Source organism: Platalea leucorodia (assembly GCF_965183815.1).
Source record: "Platalea leucorodia genome assembly, chromosome: 29".
Classification (NCBI taxonomy): Eukaryota; Metazoa; Chordata; class Aves; order Pelecaniformes; family Threskiornithidae; genus Platalea; species Platalea leucorodia.
Genome location: NC_138851.1, coordinates 766,732 through 785,777, shown reverse-complemented (window position 1 = coordinate 785,777; position 19,046 = coordinate 766,732). Strand labels below are relative to the sequence as shown.

Below are 19,046 nucleotides of genomic sequence, written 5' to 3'. Positions count from 1 at the left end.
TCCGGTCGCCCCCGGCCAGGTACCCGGGTACGGCCCCCGCCGGCCCGGGCCCGCAGCCCCCTCCTCCTCCCGGGGATCCCCCGGTTCCGCCCGCCCCCGCCAGGCGCCTCCCCGCCCCCCTCCCCCGCTCCCGGAATGGTCTGTCCCCGTCCTCCCCCCCCGCGCCCGGAATGGTCTCTCCCCCCCCCCCCCCGCCGCCGCCGTGGTCTCGCCCGGCGCCGCCCCGCCCCCGCCGCTGGTTTCCGCGCGAATCCGCCGCTCCCGCCGCCGCCGCCGCCGCCCCGATGCCGGCCCGGGCCGCCCCGCTGCCCCCGGCCCCGCTGCCCGCCGAGCTGCGCCGACGGTGAGTCCCCGGCCCCGGCGGCGTCCCGGGCCCCCGCGGGTCCCCCGGGCCCGGCCCCGAGCTGCGCCGAGCCCCGGGGCCGCGCTGACACCCGCGGCCCGGCGTCCCCCCCGGCGCTGCCCTGTCCGTCACCCGGGGCCGCGGGGCCCTGCGCGGCGCTGAGCCCCCCCGGGACGGCGCTGAGCCCCCCCAGCACCGTGCTGCACTGACAGCCCCCCCCCGGGACGGCGCTGAGCCCCCCCGGGACGGCGCTGAGCCCCCCCAGCACCGTGCTGCACTGACAGCCCCCCCCCGGGACGGCACTGAGCCCCCCCGGGACGGCACTGAGCCCCCCCCGGGACGGCACTGCCCTGCCCGGACCCCCCGGCACTGCCCTGACCCCCCCCAGCACCGTGCTGCACTGACAGCCCCCCCCCGGGACGGCACTGACAGCCCCCGGCACTGCCCTGCACTGCACTGCCCAGACCCCCCCCCCCCAGCACTGCACTGCCCTGACCCCCCCCCCCCAGCACTGCACTGCCCTGACAGCCCCCCCAGGACTGCCCTGACCCCCCCCAGCATTGCACTGCACTGCCCTGACCCCCCCCCCAGCACTGCACTGCCCTGACAGCCCCCCCAGGACTGCCCTGACCCCCCCCAGCACTGCACTGCATTGCCCTGGACCCCCCCAAGGACTGCCCTGACCCCCCCCCAGCACTGCGCTGCGCTGACAGCCCCCCCCCAGCGTTGCCCTGACCCCCCCCAAACACTGCACTGCACTGACAGCCCCCCCAGGACTGCCCTGACCCCCCCCCCCAGCACTGCGCTGCACTGACAGCCCCCCCCCCCCGGACTGCCCAGACCCCCCTCAGCACTGCGCTGCGCTGAAAGCCCCCCCCAGGATGGCCCTGACCCCCCCCAGCACTGCACTGCATTGCTCTGGACCCCCCAGCACTGCACTGCCCTGCCCTGGACCCCCCCAGCGCTGCCCTGACCCCCCCAGCGCTGCCCTGACCCCCCCAGCACTGCACTGCCAGCCCCCCAGCACCGCCCTGCCCTGCCCTGGACCCCCCAGTGCTGCCCTGACCCCCCCAGCACTGCACTGCCAGCCCCCCAGCACCGCCCTGCCCTGCCCTGGACCCCCCAGCGCTGCCCTGACCCCCCAGCACCGCACTGCCCTGCCCTGACCCCCCCAGCGCTGCCCTGACCCCCCCAGCGCTGCCCTGACCCCCCCAGCACTGCACTGCCAGCCCCCCAGCACCGCACTGCCCTGCCCTGACCCCCCCAGCGCTGCCCTGACCCCCCCAGCGCTGCCCTGACCCCCCCAGCACTGCACTGCCAGCCCCCCAGCACCGCACTGCCCTGCCCTGGACCCCCCCAGCGCTGCCCTGACCCCCCCGGCACTGCACTGCCCTGCCCTGACCCCCCCAGCACTGCCCTGACCCCCCCAGCGCTGCCCTGACCCCCCCGGCACTGCCCTGACCCCCCCAGCGCTGCCCTGACCCCCCCGGCACTGCACTGCCAGCCCCCCAGCACCGCCCTGCCCTGCCCTGACCCCCCCAGCGCTGCCCTGACCCCCCCAGCGCTGCCCTGACCCCCCCAGCACTGCACTGCCCTGCCCTGACCCCCCCAGCGCTGCCCTGACCCCCCAGCACCGCACTGCCCTGCCCTGACCCCCCCAGCCCTGCCCTGACCCCCCCCGGCACTGCACTGCCCTGCCCTGCCCCCCCCGGCACTGCACTGCCAGCCCCCCAGCACTGCACTGCCCTGCCCTGACCCCCCCCAGCGCTGCCCTGACCCCCCCCCAGCGCTGCCCTGCCCCCCCCAGCACCGCACTGCCAGCCCCCCAGCACCGCACTGCCCTGCCCTGACCCCCCCAGCACTGCACTGCCAGCCCCCCAGCACTGCACTGCACTGCCCTGCCCTGACCCCCCCAGCGCTGCCCTGACCCCCCCAGCGCTGCCCTGACCCCCCCAGCACTGCACTGCCCTGCCCTGACCCCCCCAGCGCTGCCCTGACCCCCCCGGCACTGCCCTGCCCTGCCCTGACCCCCCCAGCACCGCACTGCCAGCCCCGCACTGCACTGGCACCTCCTGATATCGCCCTGCTCTGCCCCCCCGCAGAGCGGGGACCCCCCAGCCCTGCCCTGCCGCCCCCTCCCAGCATGGCGCTGCAGGGACCCCCCCAGTTTTGCCACCCCCCGCAGTGCGGGGAGCCCAGCGCTGCGCTGTGCCCCCCCCCCCTTTGCGATGCCGTGTTGCGGTGACCCTCGGCACCGCGCTGGCGCCCCGACGCCCCCCCTGCAGTGCACTGAGCCCCCCGACACCGCATTCACCCCCCCCAGCACTGCCCTGACCCCCCCAGCACTCCCCTGCCCCCCCCAGTACAGTGCAGAGACCCCCCAGCACTGCCCTGACCCCCCCAGTACAGTGTACTGGTCCCCCATGCGTCGCAGAGACCCCCCAGCACTCCCCTGCCCCCCCCAGTACAGTGCAGAGACCCCCCAGCACTGCCCTGCCCCCCCCAGTACAGTGCAGAGACCCCCCAGCACTGCCCTGACCCCCCCAGTACAGTGTACTGGTCCCCCATGCGTCGCAGAGACCCCCCAGCACTGCCCTGACCCCCCCAGTACAGTGCAGAGACCCCCCAGCACTGCCCTGACCCCCCCAGTACAGTGTACTGGTCCCCCATGCGTCGCAGAGACCCCCCAGCACTGCCCTGACCCCCCCAGTACAGTGCAGAGACCCCCCAGCACTGCCCTGACCCCCCCAGTACAGTGTACTGGTCCCCCATGCGTCGCAGAGACCCCCCAGCACTGCCCTGACCCCCCCAGTACAGTGCAGAGACCCCCCAGCACTGCCCTGACCCCCCCAGTACAGTGTACTGGTCCCCCATGTGTCGCAGAGACCCCCCAGCACTGCCCTGACCCCCCCAGTACAGTGCAGAGACCCCCCAGCACTGCCCTGACCCCCCCAGTACAGTGTACTGGTCCCCCATGTGTCACAGAGACCCCCCAGCACTGCCCTGACCCCCCCAGTACAGTGCAGAGACCCCCCAGCACTGCCCTGACCCCCCCAGTACAGTGTACTGGTCCCCCATGCGTCACAGAGACCCCCCAGCACTGCCCTGCCCCCCCCAGTACAGTGCAGAGACCCCCCAGCACTGCCCTGACCCCCCCAGTACAGTGCAGAGACCCCCCAGCACTGCCCTGACCCCCCCATCCTCACCCCCCCCCAGCACCGTGCTCCGGGGCCCCCCACGCCCCCCAGCACCCCGCCGAGCCCCACCACGGCACCGCACCGGGGGTCCCCCGGCCCCCCGCAGCCCCCTTTGCCCCCCGGGGCAGCCCTGACCCCCGGCTGGGGAGGGGGGGGCTCCCTGGGGGGGCCCCTCCGGGGGCTCCTGCCCCACGGCCGGGCCCCACGTGGCGGTGGGAACGCCCGGCCTTGCCCCCGCGCGGCTTTGTCCCCACGCCGCCGCTCGGGGCAGGGAGCGAAGGTGCGCCCGGCCGCGGTGCGGGGGACCATGGGTGGCCCCCGCCTTTCGCTGGGGTGGGGGGCACCGAAATCCCTCCCTGGGGGGGGCGGAAGCGGGGCGCAGCGGGGACCTTTCCGTCCCCTGGGACGAGGCGTTTCGAGCCATCCCCCTCCTCGCTCCGGAGGGATCCGGCACCGTCCCTGCGTCCCCCCCCGGCTCTCGCCCCGCCGCCGGCAGCGGGGAGGGCACATGGAGGGGTTGGCGTTTCCTGCGCCGTATTCCCCGCCGGCTATTGTCCCTTCCGCTCGCCTCCCGGCATCCCCTGGCCGGCGGGAAGGGGGGGGGCCCGCGCTTGCCGGCCGCCGCCGAGCCGTTCTCCGGTTCGGCTACCCCTCTTCCGGTGCGGCGGCCGCGCGGCACAGCCTTGGCGCGCCCCGACCTTTCCCTGTCCGCCGTTGGTCTCCGCCGGAGCTCCGGCTGCATGGCCGTCCTCAAACCCAGGTGCTGGTGACGGGACGGGATTTCTCACCCTCCTGCTTTTTGGGGGGTGGCGGTGGGGACCCCTCTCCCTCCCCGCTGGCCCCGGCTCGAAGGAAGTGGCGGCAGCGCGGGGGCAGGAAGACGAAAAAGCGGGCGGCCGGAGGTGAGATGGGAGCGAACGGAGCCAGTGCCGGACATGCCGGTGGCACCGGAGAGGTCCCATCCCACGTCCCGGCAGACGGAAGCGTTCCCAGAGGGTCGCCGCATGGCCCCGGTCCGGCAGACGGGCTCCCCGTTTTGGCGGGAGAGCCGCGGTGAACCGGGGGGGAGCGCCGGGGTCTTGCCGAGCCCCCCGGCAATGGCGGCGGGGACGGGGTTTCCTCCTCGCCGTGGGGCTGGGGGTCGTCCCCGCCGCGCAGGGGCAGCGCCGGCCGCTTCCCCCCACCCTCCGTCGCCGCTTTGTGCCGCCAGCGCCGTGGGAAGACGACACGTGGCTTCTCCCCCGTGGTTTTTTCGCTGTCTCCACGCCGGGGCAGGGCGCGGGTGGGCAGCGAGCCCCCACGGCTCCCTCGCGGGGTCCCGCGGGCACCGGGATCCGGTTACCGGCCCCCCCTTATTCCCCGCCTGGGAGCCGAGCATCCCTCTCACTCCGAGGGAGCTTGGCCCCTCTTTGCGGTCGCAGCCCGCGCCGCTCCTTCGCCGGGTGCTGTTTCTGGAGCCGTCGAGGCGATTTTGGGGTCTGTCCCGGTTGCCCCTGCCCATCGGTGTCCCCCCGTAACCTCGTCGCCCATCGGCAGAGCGCGGTCTGACCCCCAACGCTCTCCTCTTGCAGGCTGCAGGACTTGGAGCGGGATGAAGACAGCCTGAGCGAGAAGGTGAGTGGCTCTGGATCGCCAGAAGCCGCGTTTCCACCCGCCCTTGGCTCCGATTTGGGCGCTGCCATCCCGTGCCGTCGCCACCGGTCCCACACTGGGTGCTGCCATCGGGCTCGGGATGCTCCGGCTCGCAGCGGTGGGAGTCGGCGGGGCTCCGGAGCCAGCTCCTGGATGCTCGGCATGGACGTGACTCTGGTGCCGAGCAGGGGACTGCGATCCATCGGTGCTCCCGAGCCTCTGGTTTCTGTGCCGCCGCGGTGTTGTGAGGATGGGGGGGGTCCAGAGACCCCCGGCGTGGGGTGGGGGGCACAGGGCCGGTGCGGCGGGCTGGCCGGGTGAGACCCCTGTGTCTCCCTTGCTGGCCCAGCTCCCTGGACCCGGTGAGGTCGTAGTCCCGGTGTCGGCGCTGTCCGTTGCCATATGGAAACCGCTGTCACCTCCTGTCAGGAGGGTCCCCGTGAGCCGGGTGAGCGGCGCCCAGATTGGGAGCAACAGACGGTTTGGCTCAGCCCGACCGCCTACGGAGCCGCCGCTCCGCCGAGCCCCGCGGGGAGCGTCACCGCCGCCCGCCCCACGCCGTCCCCTCCGTCCCCGCAGGAGTGCGTCAAGGAGAAGCTGAGCCTCATCCATGGCTTCCTCCAAGCCGACGTCCAGAACCAGCTGAACGAGCTGGAAGCCAAACTCCACTGCGAGGAGCTGTCGGAGGTGAGATCCCGGTTTTCGGCGAGCCGGCGGATTGGGTTGTGCCGGCTCCTTGGCGGCACGGCTCACCGGAGCCGGGCGGTTTAACCGACGCTCTTCCCTCCCAGGAGAGGTACCTGGCCAAGGTGAAAGCCCTGCTCCACCAAGAGCTCTCGGCGGAGAATGGGGACGCGGCGCCGCTGCTGCAGGCTTCCAATGGGTGCTCCAAAAACGGCTCCTACGGGAGCGACGAGGACTCGGAGCGAGCAGGACCCGATGGGGAAGAAGACAGCGCCATGGAGATGGAGGAAGCGGCCGCCTCTTCTTCTTCCTCTTCGTCGGTCCCCATGCCGCGGGCGCGCAAGGCCAGGAGGAGCCGATCCAACGGGGAAAGCAAAAGTAACGGCAGCAACTCGGTTTTCCATCCTCTCTTCCGGCACGGTTAAACGAAATCATTTAGTACCACGAAATACCAAGCGGGAGTATGGTGATTCCCGGAGGGATCCCCCCGGGAAGGGTTTTGGGGTCTCCTTGCCTTGCTCCGGGATGACGGGGTGCAGGGGAAGGGTGCTGTCGCCCGCGGCGGTCCCGGCTCCGCGGGGTGTTGCGGGAGGGGAAGGGCAGCGGGTCCCCGCCATTAACGCAATCCCTCGCCCTCTTCCTGACAGAGTCTCCCGCCAGTTCCCGGGTCACTCGGAGCTCCGGCCGGCAGCCGACCATCCTGAGCCTGTTCTCCAAAGGGTCAGTACGGCGGCAGGGCTGGGACCCCCGGGAGCCTTCGCCCTCCTCTTCCTCTCTGCGCCATCCAGGGCCGATGGGTTCGATCCCCCAAACTCGTGGTTCCCAACAGGAACGGCCTCGGGAACCGGCCGAGCGCTTCCCCGGGGAGCCCCGCTCCTGCCGGTGCCGGGAGAGCCCCTCGCCCCCCCCCCCCAAACCCTCGCGGCGTTGGACCCCGGGATTGATCCCTTGTGTTTAAAAACCGGCAGGTCCAACAAGCGGAAATCGGAGGAGGTGAACGGGGAAATGAAGCAGGAGGCGATGAGCGTGGAGAAGGAGGAAGAGGAGCTGGAGGAGAAGGTGCGTGCCGGCACCGCGGGCAGCCGAGGTCTTGGCCGGCGGCTTTGCCGGGCCGCCGCCGCGCTGGGTTGGAGCGTGTTGTCCTGCAGAGCTTCGTGCTCTCCAGCCTCCCCTTACGCCCCTTTGTTTCTCCCTCAAGGAACAAGATGAGAAAAGGATTAAAATCGAAACCAAAGAAGGGTAAGGAGGAAGGAGAGCGTTCCCTGCTTCGGGTCGGTGCCCGTTTCCCTCTGCCGCGGCCTCCTTAGCGCGGCGACGATGACGTTGCGCTGCTCTGCGTCTTCATCCCTTTGTATTTTCTTACACCCAGGTTGGAGATAAAAGATGAAATTACTCAGGTTAAAACTACACCACCTGCTAAAGTAAGTTCCTTTTCCTCCATCTCAGCATTTTGGGGGCTTTTTTTAGTGCTTTTAACCCTTCCAAAGAGTGCCCGGACTTCCCGAAAGGAAAGCTAAAACCATTTCCAGCCCCCCGCAGCTTCCAAAACTCAACCTTCTCGAGGAAGGCGGGGAGCAGCCCAGCCTGGGCGAGCTTGGGCCGCTTTCGAAGCGAGGGCAAGCATGGTTTGCCACCCGGATGCTTTAAAAACGAGGATTGGGCTAACGAACCGGCCCCTTTGGGGAAGGAGCTTTGAGCCTGGTTGCGGGCTGAAGCTCACGGCGGGGAGAGAAAAGCCGACGCTGTTCGCCTTGTCTTGCAGACCACCCCTCCCAAGTGCGTCGACTGCAGACAGTACCTCGACGATCCCGACCTCAAATTCTTCCAAGGGGATCCTGATGATGCCGTAAGGGATTTCAGGCTCCTTCTCCGGGTCCGGGGGAAGCCGTCGCGCTAACGGGAACGCGCGTTAAACGGCCTCCTCTCTCCCTCCTTCAGCTGGAGGAGCCCGAAATGCTGACGGATGAGCGCTTGTCCCTCTTCGACGCTAACGAAGATGGCTTTGAGAGCTACGAGGACTTGCCGCAGCACAAAGTCACCTCTTTTAGGTGAGATGTGGGGAAAGCGGGCTATAAAAACCCGCTGAATTTGCAAACGCCGTGGGACAACGCGTGGAACGACAACCTCTGTCCCTTGCCAGCGTCTACGACAAGCGAGGTCACTTGTGCCCCTTTGACACCGGCCTGATCGAGAGGAACATCGAGCTGTATTTCAGCGGTGCCGTGAAGCCCATCTACGACGATAACCCTTGTCTGGACGGTGAGTTGGACGCGGAGGAGCCTCCAGGCCTGCGGGGACAGCTGGTTTGTCACCTTAAATTGCAGCTCGATGCCACGTGCAAAATGGAGTTGGATCCAGGTGGCGCTTTGTCACCCCCGGCGGCTTGGGTTTTTGGGGCATTGCGGACTGAAATTTGTGTTTTCTCGCTTTCAAGGTGGGGTGAGAGCCAAGAAGCTGGGACCCATAAACGCCTGGTGGATCACGGGGTTCGATGGAGGGGAGAAGGCTTTGATCGGCTTCACCACAGGTGGGTGAGCGAGGATGGGGGAGGTTGGGCTCGGGGAGCGCGCCTGCCTTGGGATTTAACTCTCTGCCGCGCGTCCGGCTGGTGAAGGAGCTTTATTTGGGTTCGTGGATTTTGCTGCCGCCGGGAACGCGCGCCGTCAAGCACGTGGCGAGGCGGAGGACCGTGCCGAAGCTCGGCTCTGGGTTTATTTAGCTCAGCAGCACCCAGGCTTACGTTAAATTCATAGAAATCCTCCCGCTGAGCTCGCGGCTGCCAGCGGCGCCCTGCACGGAGCTGGGCCGAGCGAGGTGGCTGGAGCGGGGCGTCTCCCCGCCAGCCCTGCGCAGGAAGGATCCCTCCTCCGCGGGAAGCTGCCGGCGCGACGCGGGGACGGCTCAGGGTTGCGCTGGGAGGGAGCTTTCTCTTTGCCCTTGACCTCTTGGCCCCCGTTGCAGGGCTCTGCTGCTTTCTTGCTTTACTCCTCGGGCTTTTTGGGAAGGTTTGTGGTGAGAGGACTCCTCTTGGAGGAAGGCCCGGTCCCGGCCAGCCCTTGGCTCTGTGTCCCAGCTGGCTTTTTCACTCTCTAGCCAAATTGGGGGAAGAAGCTGATATTTGGGGGTTTAAAAGCTTTTTCCCTTCACCGTTTCTGCAAGGAAGCCTTCCAATAACCCGGTGATATCAGAGGACTTAACTCTCCTGTGCGTCAGCAAATGGAGTTTGTAGTGACAAACCCCGGATTGTCTTTGCTTTCTAATTAGGTAACAGCAAAAAATAAAAGGCTAGCGCGTGGCTAGCGCGTGGCTAGCGTGCCCCACCACGTCCTCGCTCTCCCCTCGCTTTGGTGGTGATAGCTGAGTGGCCTTGGGTCCTGCCTTGTGGTAGAGCTTCCCCGCGCGCTTAGGTCCCGGTGCCGTCGCAGCGCGGACGGGCTGGTTTTCCCCTCCCCAGGACCCGCTCGCCGCAGTCCGAGCTCATCCTTAAATACCGCCAAATTCCCCGGTATTTAACCGCCCGCCGCGATCTCTCCGCCGCAGCCTTCGCGGATTATATCCTGATGGAGCCCAGCGAGGAGTACGCTCCCATCTTCGCCCTCATGCAAGAGAAGATCTACATGAGCAAAATCGTCGTCGAGTTCCTGCAGAACAACCGCGACGTCAGCTACGAGGATCTGCTCAACAAAATCGAGGTGAAAATCCACCGGCGGCGGTATCCGGGGGCGGGTGTTGCTCTGCTCCCCTTTCCCTAACCAACCCCCCCTCCTCGCAGACCACCGTACCTCCCGCGGGGCTGAACTTCAACCGCTTCACAGAGGACTCGCTCCTGCGACATGCCCAGTTCGTGGTGGAGCAGGTAGAAAGCTACGACGAAGCCGGGGACAGCGACGAACCCCCCGTCCTCATCACGCCCTGCATGAGGGACTTGATCAAGCTGGCTGGGGTCACCCTGGGGAAGAGGTGAGCCCCGTCTCCCCCCGTAGACGCTCTCTTTGGGGGGCACTTGGCTTCGCAGCATCCCAGGAGGAGCCCGGCGGGTTGGTTCCCCATCGGCTTTGCGCAGGGGATCCTTCCAGGAAAACCCTTTTGCTTGTTCCCAGCTGGGACGACCTGAGGATTTAGGCTCAGTGGCATGAGCAGCGCTGGGAGATTGGAGTAGAAATCCTCCCCAAACTGGGAAAACCCTCTGCCTAGTGCTGCCCCGAGGGAGGAGAGGCACTGGGTTGGGTCCCCGGAGCCTGGCTTTGCTCTTTGTCCTGCTGTAGCATCCCTTCGGGACCCCGCGCCAGCCACGGGACGAAGCTGGGTGCCTGTTGGGGTGTCCTGCCGTGGTCGTTGGGTGCCCCGGGGAGAGCCGTGTTCCCTGGGCACCCTCCCTGGGGGCCGGGCCGTTCGTTGTGGCTGTAGCTGTCAGCGATACGAGGCACGGAGTCCCCTCTCACCGCTCTCACCTTGGTCGCAGGCGAGCTGTCAGGCGGCAGGCCATCCGGCACCCCACCAAAATAGACAAGGACAAGGGTCCCACCAAAGCCACCACCACCAAGCTGGTGTACCTCATCTTCGACACCTTCTTCTCGGAGCAGATCGAAAAGGACGAGAAAGAAGATGACAAGGAGAACGCCATGAAGCGCCGGCGCTGCGGCGTTTGCGAGGTAACGGGGGGGGTGGCGCGGAGCCGAAGTGACCCGATCCCCCCCGTCCCCTCCGTCCTACCCGAATGACCCCTTTTCCCGAGGCCACCGAGCTCCCCTCCGTTCCCGTCCCTCCTGCCTGGGGCACCTCCGCTGCGCCTGCCCGCGCTCAGCCTGTCCCCTCTCCCTGCTCCAGGTCTGCCAGCAGCCCGAGTGCGGGAAGTGCAAGGCTTGCCAGAACATGGTGAAGTTTGGGGGCAGCGGACGGAGTAAGCAGGCGTGTTTGCAGAGGAGGTGCGTGTCCCCCCCGGCAGCCGTGTCTCCTGCCAAGGTCCTCTCCGCCCCTGGAGAGAGGGGACGTGGTTCCCGCGCTGCGCCCTGCTGCAGTGACGGTCCCTGTGTCCCCAGGTGTCCCAACCTGGCCGTCCGGGAAGCTGATGAGGATGAGGAGGTGGATGACAACATCCCCGAGATGCCATCGCCCAAGAAGATGCTGCAGGGCAGGAAGAAGAAGCAGAACAAGAGCCGGATCTCCTGGGTGGGCGAGCCCATCAAGGTGAGGCTGGGCAGGACCCTGCTCCCCTCCCGCTGCCGGGGCTGCGGCGGGCGCTGGGGCTGCGGCGCTCGCCGGCGCGGGGATTTAACGGTGCTCTCCGCTGTCCCTCCGCTTCTGCAGAGCGATGGGAAGAAGGACTACTACCAGAGGGTCTGCATTGACTCGGAGACCCTGGAGGTGGGAGACTGCGTCTCCGTCAGCCCCGACGATCCCACCAAGCCCCTCTACCTCGCCAGGTCGGTGCCGCGGCGCTGAAGGGGACGAGTCTCTGCTCCTGCTGGGGTGGACGTGCGTGGGGGAACCCTGATTGCTCCCCCCGCTCGCCTCTGCCGCCGTCTGGGGACTCTCCAGCTCCGGCACGGCTGAGAGCGGCTCGGCCCTTCCCTGCTGCCCCAAAACCCTGGCTCCTTCCCCCTCAGGGTGACAGCCATGTGGGAGGACAGCAGTGGCCAGATGTTCCACGCGCACTGGTTCTGCCCCGGCTCGGACACTGTCCTGGGGGCCACCTCCGACCCCCTGGAGCTCTTCTTGGTGGATGAGTGCGAGGATATGCAGCTCTCCTACATCCACGGCAAAGTCAAAGTCATCTACAAGGCGCCCTCGGAGAACTGGTCCATGGAGGTGGGTGACAGCCCTGCAAACCCCGGCTGATCCGGGCCGGGCACGGCACGGCCGGCGGCACCGATCCTTGTGAACACCTCTCTCCTAGCAGGGCGGGCTGGACATGGAGATCAAGATGGTGGAAGACGACGGGAGAACTTACTTTTATCAGATGTGGTACGACCAGGAGTACGCTCGATTCGAGTCCCCACCAAAAACTCAGCCCACGGAAGACAACAAATACAAGTGAGCGTGCGCTTTTGGGATCCGCTCCGCCCCAAATGGGCAGCAGGAGCCTCTCGGCTCCCGGCAGCACCGCAGCCGGCCTTGGCAGGGTCCCCGTCACCGCGCTCTGCTGTCCCCCTTTCCCGCAGGTTCTGCATGAGCTGCACGCGCCTGGACGAGGTAAGGCACAAGGAGATACCCAAAGTGGCTGAGCCCCTGGAAGAAGGGGATGGAAAGATGTTCTACGCCATGGCCACCAAGAACGGAGTGCAGTACCGGGTGGGAGATGGCGTCTACCTCCTGCCAGAAGCCTTTTCCTTCAGGTTGGTGCTTGCGGGGGGCTGTACGCGCTTCTCGGGATGCTCTTTGGTCAAGCTTTTGGTAGCAGAGGACGCAGAGAACCCCAGTTTCACCTCCCGTCGTTAAACTGGGTGACTTCTCTCTGATCAGAGAATCCCGATCGCTGAGCTGCCGTGGTTTGGCAGATGACTCGGAATCCTTTAGCGCATCGCTTTTTCTTCAAAAGAGCGAGCCTGGGTAGATGAAAGGTGAAACAAGACCCTGCCTGCTGCCTGTAATTACGGGAGGAGAAATGGCAAGGCTCTTTGGGAAGGGGGCTGGGGCAGCAACGTGTAGGCGCCTCGGTTTGCAGCCGTGCGCGGTTATGCGACGGTCTGGCCGTAAAACGCCTGTGCTGCGGAGCGGGAGGCTTGGTGCCCGCCCTGCGCCAAGGCGAGCAGAAGAGGAGGAAGCAGGCAGGCTAGGCAGCGACGTGGGAGGAGGGTGCTCCGTGCTGCTCGGTTTTGGGGGGAAGGGGATACCCCCCCATCCTTCCCTCCCCTTCTCCCCAGTATGAAACCCGCCAGCCCAGCCAAGCGCCCCAAAAAGGAGGCGGTGGATGAGGAGCTGCACCCGGAGCACTACCGCAAGTACTCGGAGTACATCAAGGGCAGCAACCTGGATGCCCCCGACCCTTACCGCGTGGGCCGCATCAAAGAGATCTTCTGCAACATCCGCAGCAACGGCAAACCCAACGAGGCCGACATCAAGCTGCGCATCTGCAAGTTTTACAGGTGAGCGGCGCCGCTGGGGTCTGCGTTACGGGGGCGCGGAGCCCCCTGAGATCTTGGGCGCTGGGAAAAGCTCTGCGCCGTCAGCTCAAGGTCGCTCCGGAGCCAGGTGCCTCGAGCACCGCGGCGTGGTCGGTCGGTGCAGCGTGGGCGCTGCTCGAAGGGGCTTACCGTCGCGACGGTCCGGGCTCAGACCCGGTGCCGAGCCGCGCCGCCAGCGCCGTCCCAGGGCGTGGGTGTTCACCCAAACGTTTGCAGGCTCTTAGTCATCTCCCTCGCACCACGGAGGGATGCGTGCGTTGAGCCCTGGCAGCGGGAGAGGAAGGTGCTGACGCTCAGACTCTCTGTGTTTCGAGCCTAACAGCTCTCCTCCCTTCAGATCTCTTTGCCTTTAAATTCGCTTACCAGCTCCGGTGCCAATTCCCCCTCCCTCCTCTTCAGAGAATCCCAAAAAAACTCCTTTTGGCATGAAACAAATCATCCCTTTGGTGCTGTGCCCAGGCCGAGGAAGCAAACCCTCCTCTCTCTGGGGAGACGGAGCGGCGTGAGCACCAGAGGCTGGAGCGGGGTGAGGATGTTGCCGAAAACATTTCCCCGATCCAGGTGCTTTTTCCTTGCAGACCCGAGAACACGCACAAGTCCATGAAAGCCAGCTACCACGCAGACATCAACCTCCTGTACTGGAGCGACGAGGAGGCGACGGTCGACTTCCGTGCCGTGCAGGGCCGTTGCACGGTGGTGTACGGGGAGGATCTGACGGAGAGCATCCAGGACTACTCCGCCGGTGGGCTCGACCGCTTCTATTTCTTGGAGGTGAGGGAGCCGGGGTTTGAGGGGTCTGGAGCCCTCGGGGGCCGAGCAGAGCAGGCACGCCGACCTCCGCCTGTCGGCGCGGGCTGTCCCGCCTCGCCGGGTGCGTTTTGCAGAGGAGCTGGCGTGCAGAGCGAGGATTCGCAGCTCGTTGCAACCTCCTGGGGGCTAAGTCTCGGATGCAAAGGAAGCTTTAATCTGAGCATCACCAGGAGCTGGCTGGAGCAGTTGCTCCCTACGGAGCTGAGGGGACGAATTCGGACCCTCGGGCGGCCGCCCCAGCTCCCTGAGGCAACGGAGAGGGCGGTGATGGACCTTCCGCGGGCCCCAGCGCTGCGCCTGTGTCCTGCCCTTGGCTTTCGCAGCTCCGATGGGGTGTTGGCAATGCCTCGGCTAGAAAAGCTCTTTGCGTTCAAGTGTCCTAAACCCTTTCTCTTTCCCAGGCGTACAACGCAAAAACCAAGAGCTTTGAAGATCCTCCCAACCACGCTCGGAGCTCTGGCAATAAAGGGAAGGGGAAGGGGAAAGGGAAAGGTAAGGCTGCTTGGGGGGGCGAGGTCTCGGGTGGGTGAACCCCTTCGCGCCTGCCGTTACGTGCTGCCGAGCAGAGATAAGACGTGCCGCCGAGCAGATGTTTCTGTGCTCTCCTCCTTGCTCCGATGCTCTGGCAGGATGCAGCGATGTGGTCGGCAGCTCTGGTTTTAAGGCACCTAAACATTTCAAAATAAACCTTGCAGCCAGAGCACCTGGGCTCTGAGAGATCGCAAAGCCTTTCCCTTGCCAACCGTTTGCCGGGGGCTGGCCGCTCCGTAGCGTAGGCTTTTTTGTACCCCGCTCCCAAGACGGGGAGCTGCCCTGTGAGTTACCGCTGCGCCCGTCTGACCCTCGGAAACTCTCTGCCTGCGCCCACGGGCTGTTGGACGGGATCCCACGGGGGAAAGACGAGAGGCTTCCCTTCCAAATGCAAGGGCGTATTCTGGCAGCGGGGGTGAAACAATTAAGAGGCAGAAAGGTGCTGGGAGCTGATGTTTTAACTGCTGCGGAGGAGGGGGAGAAGAATTTGCCCTGTAAGCATGAAGAGGAGGAAATGACTTTGGCTTTTGATGCGAGCGGGGCTCTGTTCGCAGGCAAAGGCAAAGGGAAGTCGTCGGTGAGCTGCGAGCAGAGCGAGCAGGAGCCGGCCGAGCTGAAGCTCCCCAAGCTGCGGACCTTGGATGTCTTCTCTGGCTGCGGAGGGCTGTCCGAGGGCTTCCACCAGGCAGGTGAGCGGCAGAGCGGGAACAGCAGCGGGGCGACGAGCAGAGCCCGTGGGGAGACGGGCATCGGTGCCGGCCGCTCGGTTCCTCCGAGCTGGCGGTTGTGTTCGGCACGTGCCGGATCAGGGAGTGCGAGCCAGCGCTCTGCTCCTCCGCACAGGCTCCAGACCCTCCGCTTTGTCTCCCCAGGCGTGTCGGAGACGCTCTGGGCCATCGAGATGTGGGAACCGGCGGCCCAGGCTTTCCGACTGAACAATCCCGGCACTACCGTCTTCACGGAGGATTGCAACGTCCTGCTGAAGCTGGTCATGTCCGGCGAGAAGACCAACTCGCTGGGGCAGAAGCTGCCGCAGAAGGGGGACGTGGAGATGCTGTGCGGTGGTCCCCCGTGCCAAGGCTTCAGCGGCATGAACCGCTTCAACTCCCGCACCTACTCCAAGTTCAAGAACTCCCTGGTGGTCTCCTTCCTCAGGTGAGCAGGGGAGGTGGTGAGGAGCTGCGTCGGGGTGCGGACCCCCGCCTCAAACCTTCTCTCCTTGCTCACGTGTCCCTCTCCCTCCTCACAGCTACTGCGACTACTACAGACCGCGGTTCTTCCTCCTGGAGAACGTCAGGAATTTCGTGTCCTTCAAGCGTTCCATGGTGCTGAAGCTCACGCTGCGTTGCCTCGTCCGCATGGGTTACCAGTGCACCTTCGGGGTCCTACAGGTAGGGTGTTGGGTGACGCTGAGACAGTTAACCGGGGTGAAAACCCTTCTCCTCTCACCCGGCGCTGCCGTGAACCGTCCCCTCCGAAGGAGCAGTTGGCTGCGCTGCTGCTTGGCTTCCCTCGGTGGTTTGGGGGATGTTCCCGGCTCTTCGAGGGCACAGACTGGATGGGAAAGCTCCAGCGCCTTCAGGAGTTGTCCCTTCCTTCCCAGGCTGGCCAGTACGGCGTGGCCCAGACGCGGCGGAGAGCCATCGTCCTTGCCGCGGCTCCCGGCGAGAAGCTGCCCATGTTCCCCGAGCCTTTGCACGTGTTCGCGCCCCGTGCCTGTCAGCTGAGCGTCGTGGTGGACGACAAGAAGTTCGTTAGCAATATCACCCGGTGAGCCTTCGGAGCCACGCCGGGGCTGACGAGGGTGAGGTTTCGGCCGCTCACGGCTCCCTCCTTCCTCCCAGGACGTATTCCGGCCCCTTCCGCACCATCACCGTGCGGGACACCATGTCCGACCTGCCGGAGATCAGGAACGGTGCCTCCGCCTTGGAAATCTCCTACAACGGGGAACCCCAGTCCTGGTTCCAGCGGCAAATCCGGGGCTCCCAGTATCAGCCCATCCTCAGGGACCATATCTGCAAGGTGCGGATGCCGGGGTCTCAACGGGGGGCCGGGCTGCCCTCCCTGGTTAACTTTCCCCAAAATGATGCCGGCGGAGCTGTTGGGACTTATCCCTCTCCCCCAGCCTTCCCTGGAGAGAGGAGCGGGGCCTCTTGGGGTGGCCGGTGTCCCTCTGCGTCCCCTGCGGTGACGCCGGGCTTGTCGTTGGCAGGACATGAGCGCCCTGGTCGCAGCCCGGATGAGACACATCCCCTTGGCCCCCGGTTCCGATTGGCGCGACCTGCCCAACATCGAGGTGCGGCTGTCGGACGGCACGACCACGCGCAAGCTGCGGTACACGCACCACGAGAAGAAGAACGGCCGCAGCAGCTCCGGGGCGCTGCGGGGGGTCTGCTCCTGTGCCGAAGGTAGGTGTTGGCTCCCCGAAAATGGCCGTGGCCACCTCGCCGCCCCCCACTTACCCTCTCTGTCTCCGCAGGCAAACCCTGTGACCCCGCGGACCGGCAGTTCAACACTCTCATCCCCTGGTGCCTGCCGCATACCGGCAACCGGCACAACCACTGGGCCGGGCTCTACGGGCGCCTGGAGTGGGACGGCTTCTTCAGCACCACCGTCACCAACCCCGAGCCCATGGGCAAGCAGGTGGGTGCCACCGGATCGGTCCCCCACGCCAGGAAGGGCGGGCGTTGCCGGCGGCCGTGCCGAATGGAGTTAAACCGAGTCGGCAGCCGGTCACCAGTGGCGTCCGCAGGGCTCCGTACTGGGGCCAGCTCTGTTCAACGCCGCTATCGATGATGGAGTCAACGGCGAGGGGATTCGTGCCCCCGAGGTTTGCGGGAGCGTTGGGCTGCGAGGGCAGGGAGGCTCTGCCCTGGGGCCGGGCCGGGCCGCAGCCGCGGGCCCGGGGCCAGCACGGCTCAGCGCCGGGAACTGCGCGTGGGTCCCACCGACCCCCGGCCACGCTGCGGGCGCGGGGAAGAGCGGCTGGAGAGCTGCCCCGCAGAAAGGGCCTGGGGGTGGTGGTCGGCAGGCGGCTGGATGGGAGCCGGCGGCGTGCCCAGGTGGCCAAAGGGGCCACCAGCATCCTGGCTTGTGTCGGGAGCAGCGTGGCCAGCGGGCCGGGGAAGGGATCGTCCCCCTGGGGAGGCCGCCCCTGGGACGCCGTGTTCAGCGTTGGGCCCCCGGCTCCAAGGAGGAGGCGGAGGGGCTGGAGCGCGGCCGGAGAAGGGCAGCGAGGCCGGGGAAGGGGCTGGGGCGGAGGGGAAGGGGCTGGGGGGCCGGGGAGGAGCGGCCGGGGGAGCCGGGGGGGCTCCGCCTGGGGCGGGGGCGGCCGAGGGGAGCCCTGGGCGCTCTCCCCGGCTGCCTGAAGGGAGGCTGAGGCCGGGGGGGTCGGGCTCTTTGCCCACCCAGCAGCGACAGGAGAAGGAACAGGTCCTGGATGGGACCTGGGATGAGGTGGGATCTCGGGAAGGATTCCTGCGCCCAAAGGGCTGTCGAGCGCCGGCCCAGGCTGCCCAGGGCAGGGGCTGAGTCCCCGCCCGGGGGGAGCTCAAAGCCCTGCGGACGCGGCGCTCGGGGACCCGGTTTGTGGCGGAGTCGGTAGCTTTAGCTTAGCGATGGCGCTCGGTGGTCCGAAAGCTCTTTTCCGACACAAACGATTCCACGATTCTGCAAATGGCGGCCACGGTCCCAACCCTTGGTTTTATTCGCTGCCGTAGGGTCGGGTGCTGCACCCAGAGCAGCACCGGGTGGTGAGCGTGAGGGAGTGCGCCCGCTCCCAGGGCTTCCCCGATACCTATCGCCTCTTCGGGAACATCCTCGACAAGCACAGACAGGTGAGCGGCGGCCGCTTGCCGGCGGCAAACCCCTCACCGGCGCCGCCATCCCCTTGCCGGCGGCGTGGCCGAGCCGGCGCCCAGCGTAACCCTCCCTCTGTCGCAGGTCGGTAACGCAGTGCCTCCTCCTCTAGCCAAAGCCATCGGGCTGGAGATCAAGTCGTGCGTGTTGGCGAAGCTGAGAGAAGACATGGCGGGTAGGGCGCCGCGCCGGTAACCGCCGCCGTCCCCTCCTCGCGCCGCGGGCGGCGGGGTCGGAAACGCCGTCGCCGGTGTCGGGGGGGTCCCGGTTTAGGGCTGGGGGCGGCGGGGCCCCTCCTGCCCGCCCTGGGCTGGGGGACGGCGGCCTCACCCCCTCCTCTCCCCCCAGGGACCAGCGCCCCGGAGAAGATGGAGACGATGGAAGCGGCCGCCTGACGCGCGGCCTCTCCTCCGGCACCAGGACTCCCAAACATGCACTGATTTATTTTACCCCCTTTTTATTTGTTTGTTTTATTTTGATTTTTTTGTTTGTTTTGGTTTTGTTTTGTTTTGTTTTTAAATTCCCGGCCCCTGGGGCCCCGCCGTGGCCCGGCCCCGCTCGTCTCCGTCTCCCGGCTGCCCTCCGCCGCTGTCTGTGATGGTCGAACTCCACTACCCCCCCCCCAGGACCCCCGGCAGAGCCCTGTGGGACCCCCCCAGTCCCGGCCCTGCCCTGGGGCCCCGCTCCCTGTTTTTATGCCGCATTGTATTGAAAATAATCGGCCGCTTTGTACAAGTGGGAATTGATACTTTATGTAGTTTTTATATGTTGTAATATTTCTTCAAATAAATCTCTCCTATAAATTATAACCCCCTCGCCCCAGCCCCGTTTCTTTCTCCGGGCCTAGTGTAGGCCTCGGCCCCGCGG

The 19,046-nt window shown here is 66.7% G+C and overlaps 1 protein-coding gene across 4 annotated transcripts; it reads left to right on the top strand.

The window, feature by feature from the left end:
- Positions 1–266: 266 nt before the first annotated feature.
- Positions 267–18,988, top strand: DNMT1 (DNA methyltransferase 1). Of its 4 annotated transcripts, XM_082334202.1 has the most exons (34): positions 267–343; positions 5,112–5,154; positions 5,752–5,859; positions 5,964–6,234; positions 6,504–6,576; positions 6,825–6,915; positions 7,055–7,095; positions 7,226–7,277; positions 7,619–7,702; positions 7,795–7,904; positions 7,997–8,115; positions 8,291–8,383; positions 9,397–9,548; positions 9,629–9,816; positions 10,319–10,508; positions 10,684–10,781; positions 10,896–11,043; positions 11,164–11,279; positions 11,463–11,664; positions 11,756–11,889; positions 12,018–12,191; positions 12,720–12,941; positions 13,559–13,751; positions 14,192–14,282; positions 14,876–15,010; positions 15,194–15,476; positions 15,571–15,712; positions 15,925–16,091; positions 16,166–16,343; positions 16,534–16,729; positions 16,801–16,964; positions 18,041–18,157; positions 18,264–18,354; positions 18,528–18,988. In XM_082334202.1, the coding sequence occupies exons 1-34, from the start codon at positions 285–287 to the stop codon at positions 18,572–18,574; spliced, it is 4,572 nt and encodes a 1,523-aa protein (XP_082190328.1). In that variant the 5' UTR covers positions 267–284; the 3' UTR covers positions 18,575–18,988. The 4 variants fall into 4 exon arrangements, with proteins under 4 accessions (XP_082190328.1, XP_082190327.1, XP_082190329.1 ...); XM_082334201.1 differs by lacking the exons at positions 267–343; positions 5,112–5,154 and having other exon boundaries at positions 5,444–5,859; XM_082334203.1 differs by lacking the exons at positions 267–343; positions 5,112–5,154 and having other exon boundaries at positions 5,444–5,859; positions 11,753–11,889; positions 18,292–18,354.
- Positions 18,989–19,046: the final 58 nt, after the last annotated feature.

Excerpts from the sequence above, each read along its gene's own strand:
- DNMT1 (XM_082334200.1), top strand. The coding sequence starts at position 5,575 with ATGGAAACCGCTGTCACCTCCTGTCAGGAGGGTCCCCGTGAGCCGGGT. Across the intron at positions 7,703-7,794 it reads AAGGGGATCCTGATGATGCC|CTGGAGGAGCCCGAAATGCT; the intron begins GTAAGGGATTTC and ends TCCCTCCTTCAG. Across the intron at positions 10,782-10,895 it reads CAGGCGTGTTTGCAGAGGAG|GTGTCCCAACCTGGCCGTCC; the intron begins GTGCGTGTCCCC and ends CTGTGTCCCCAG.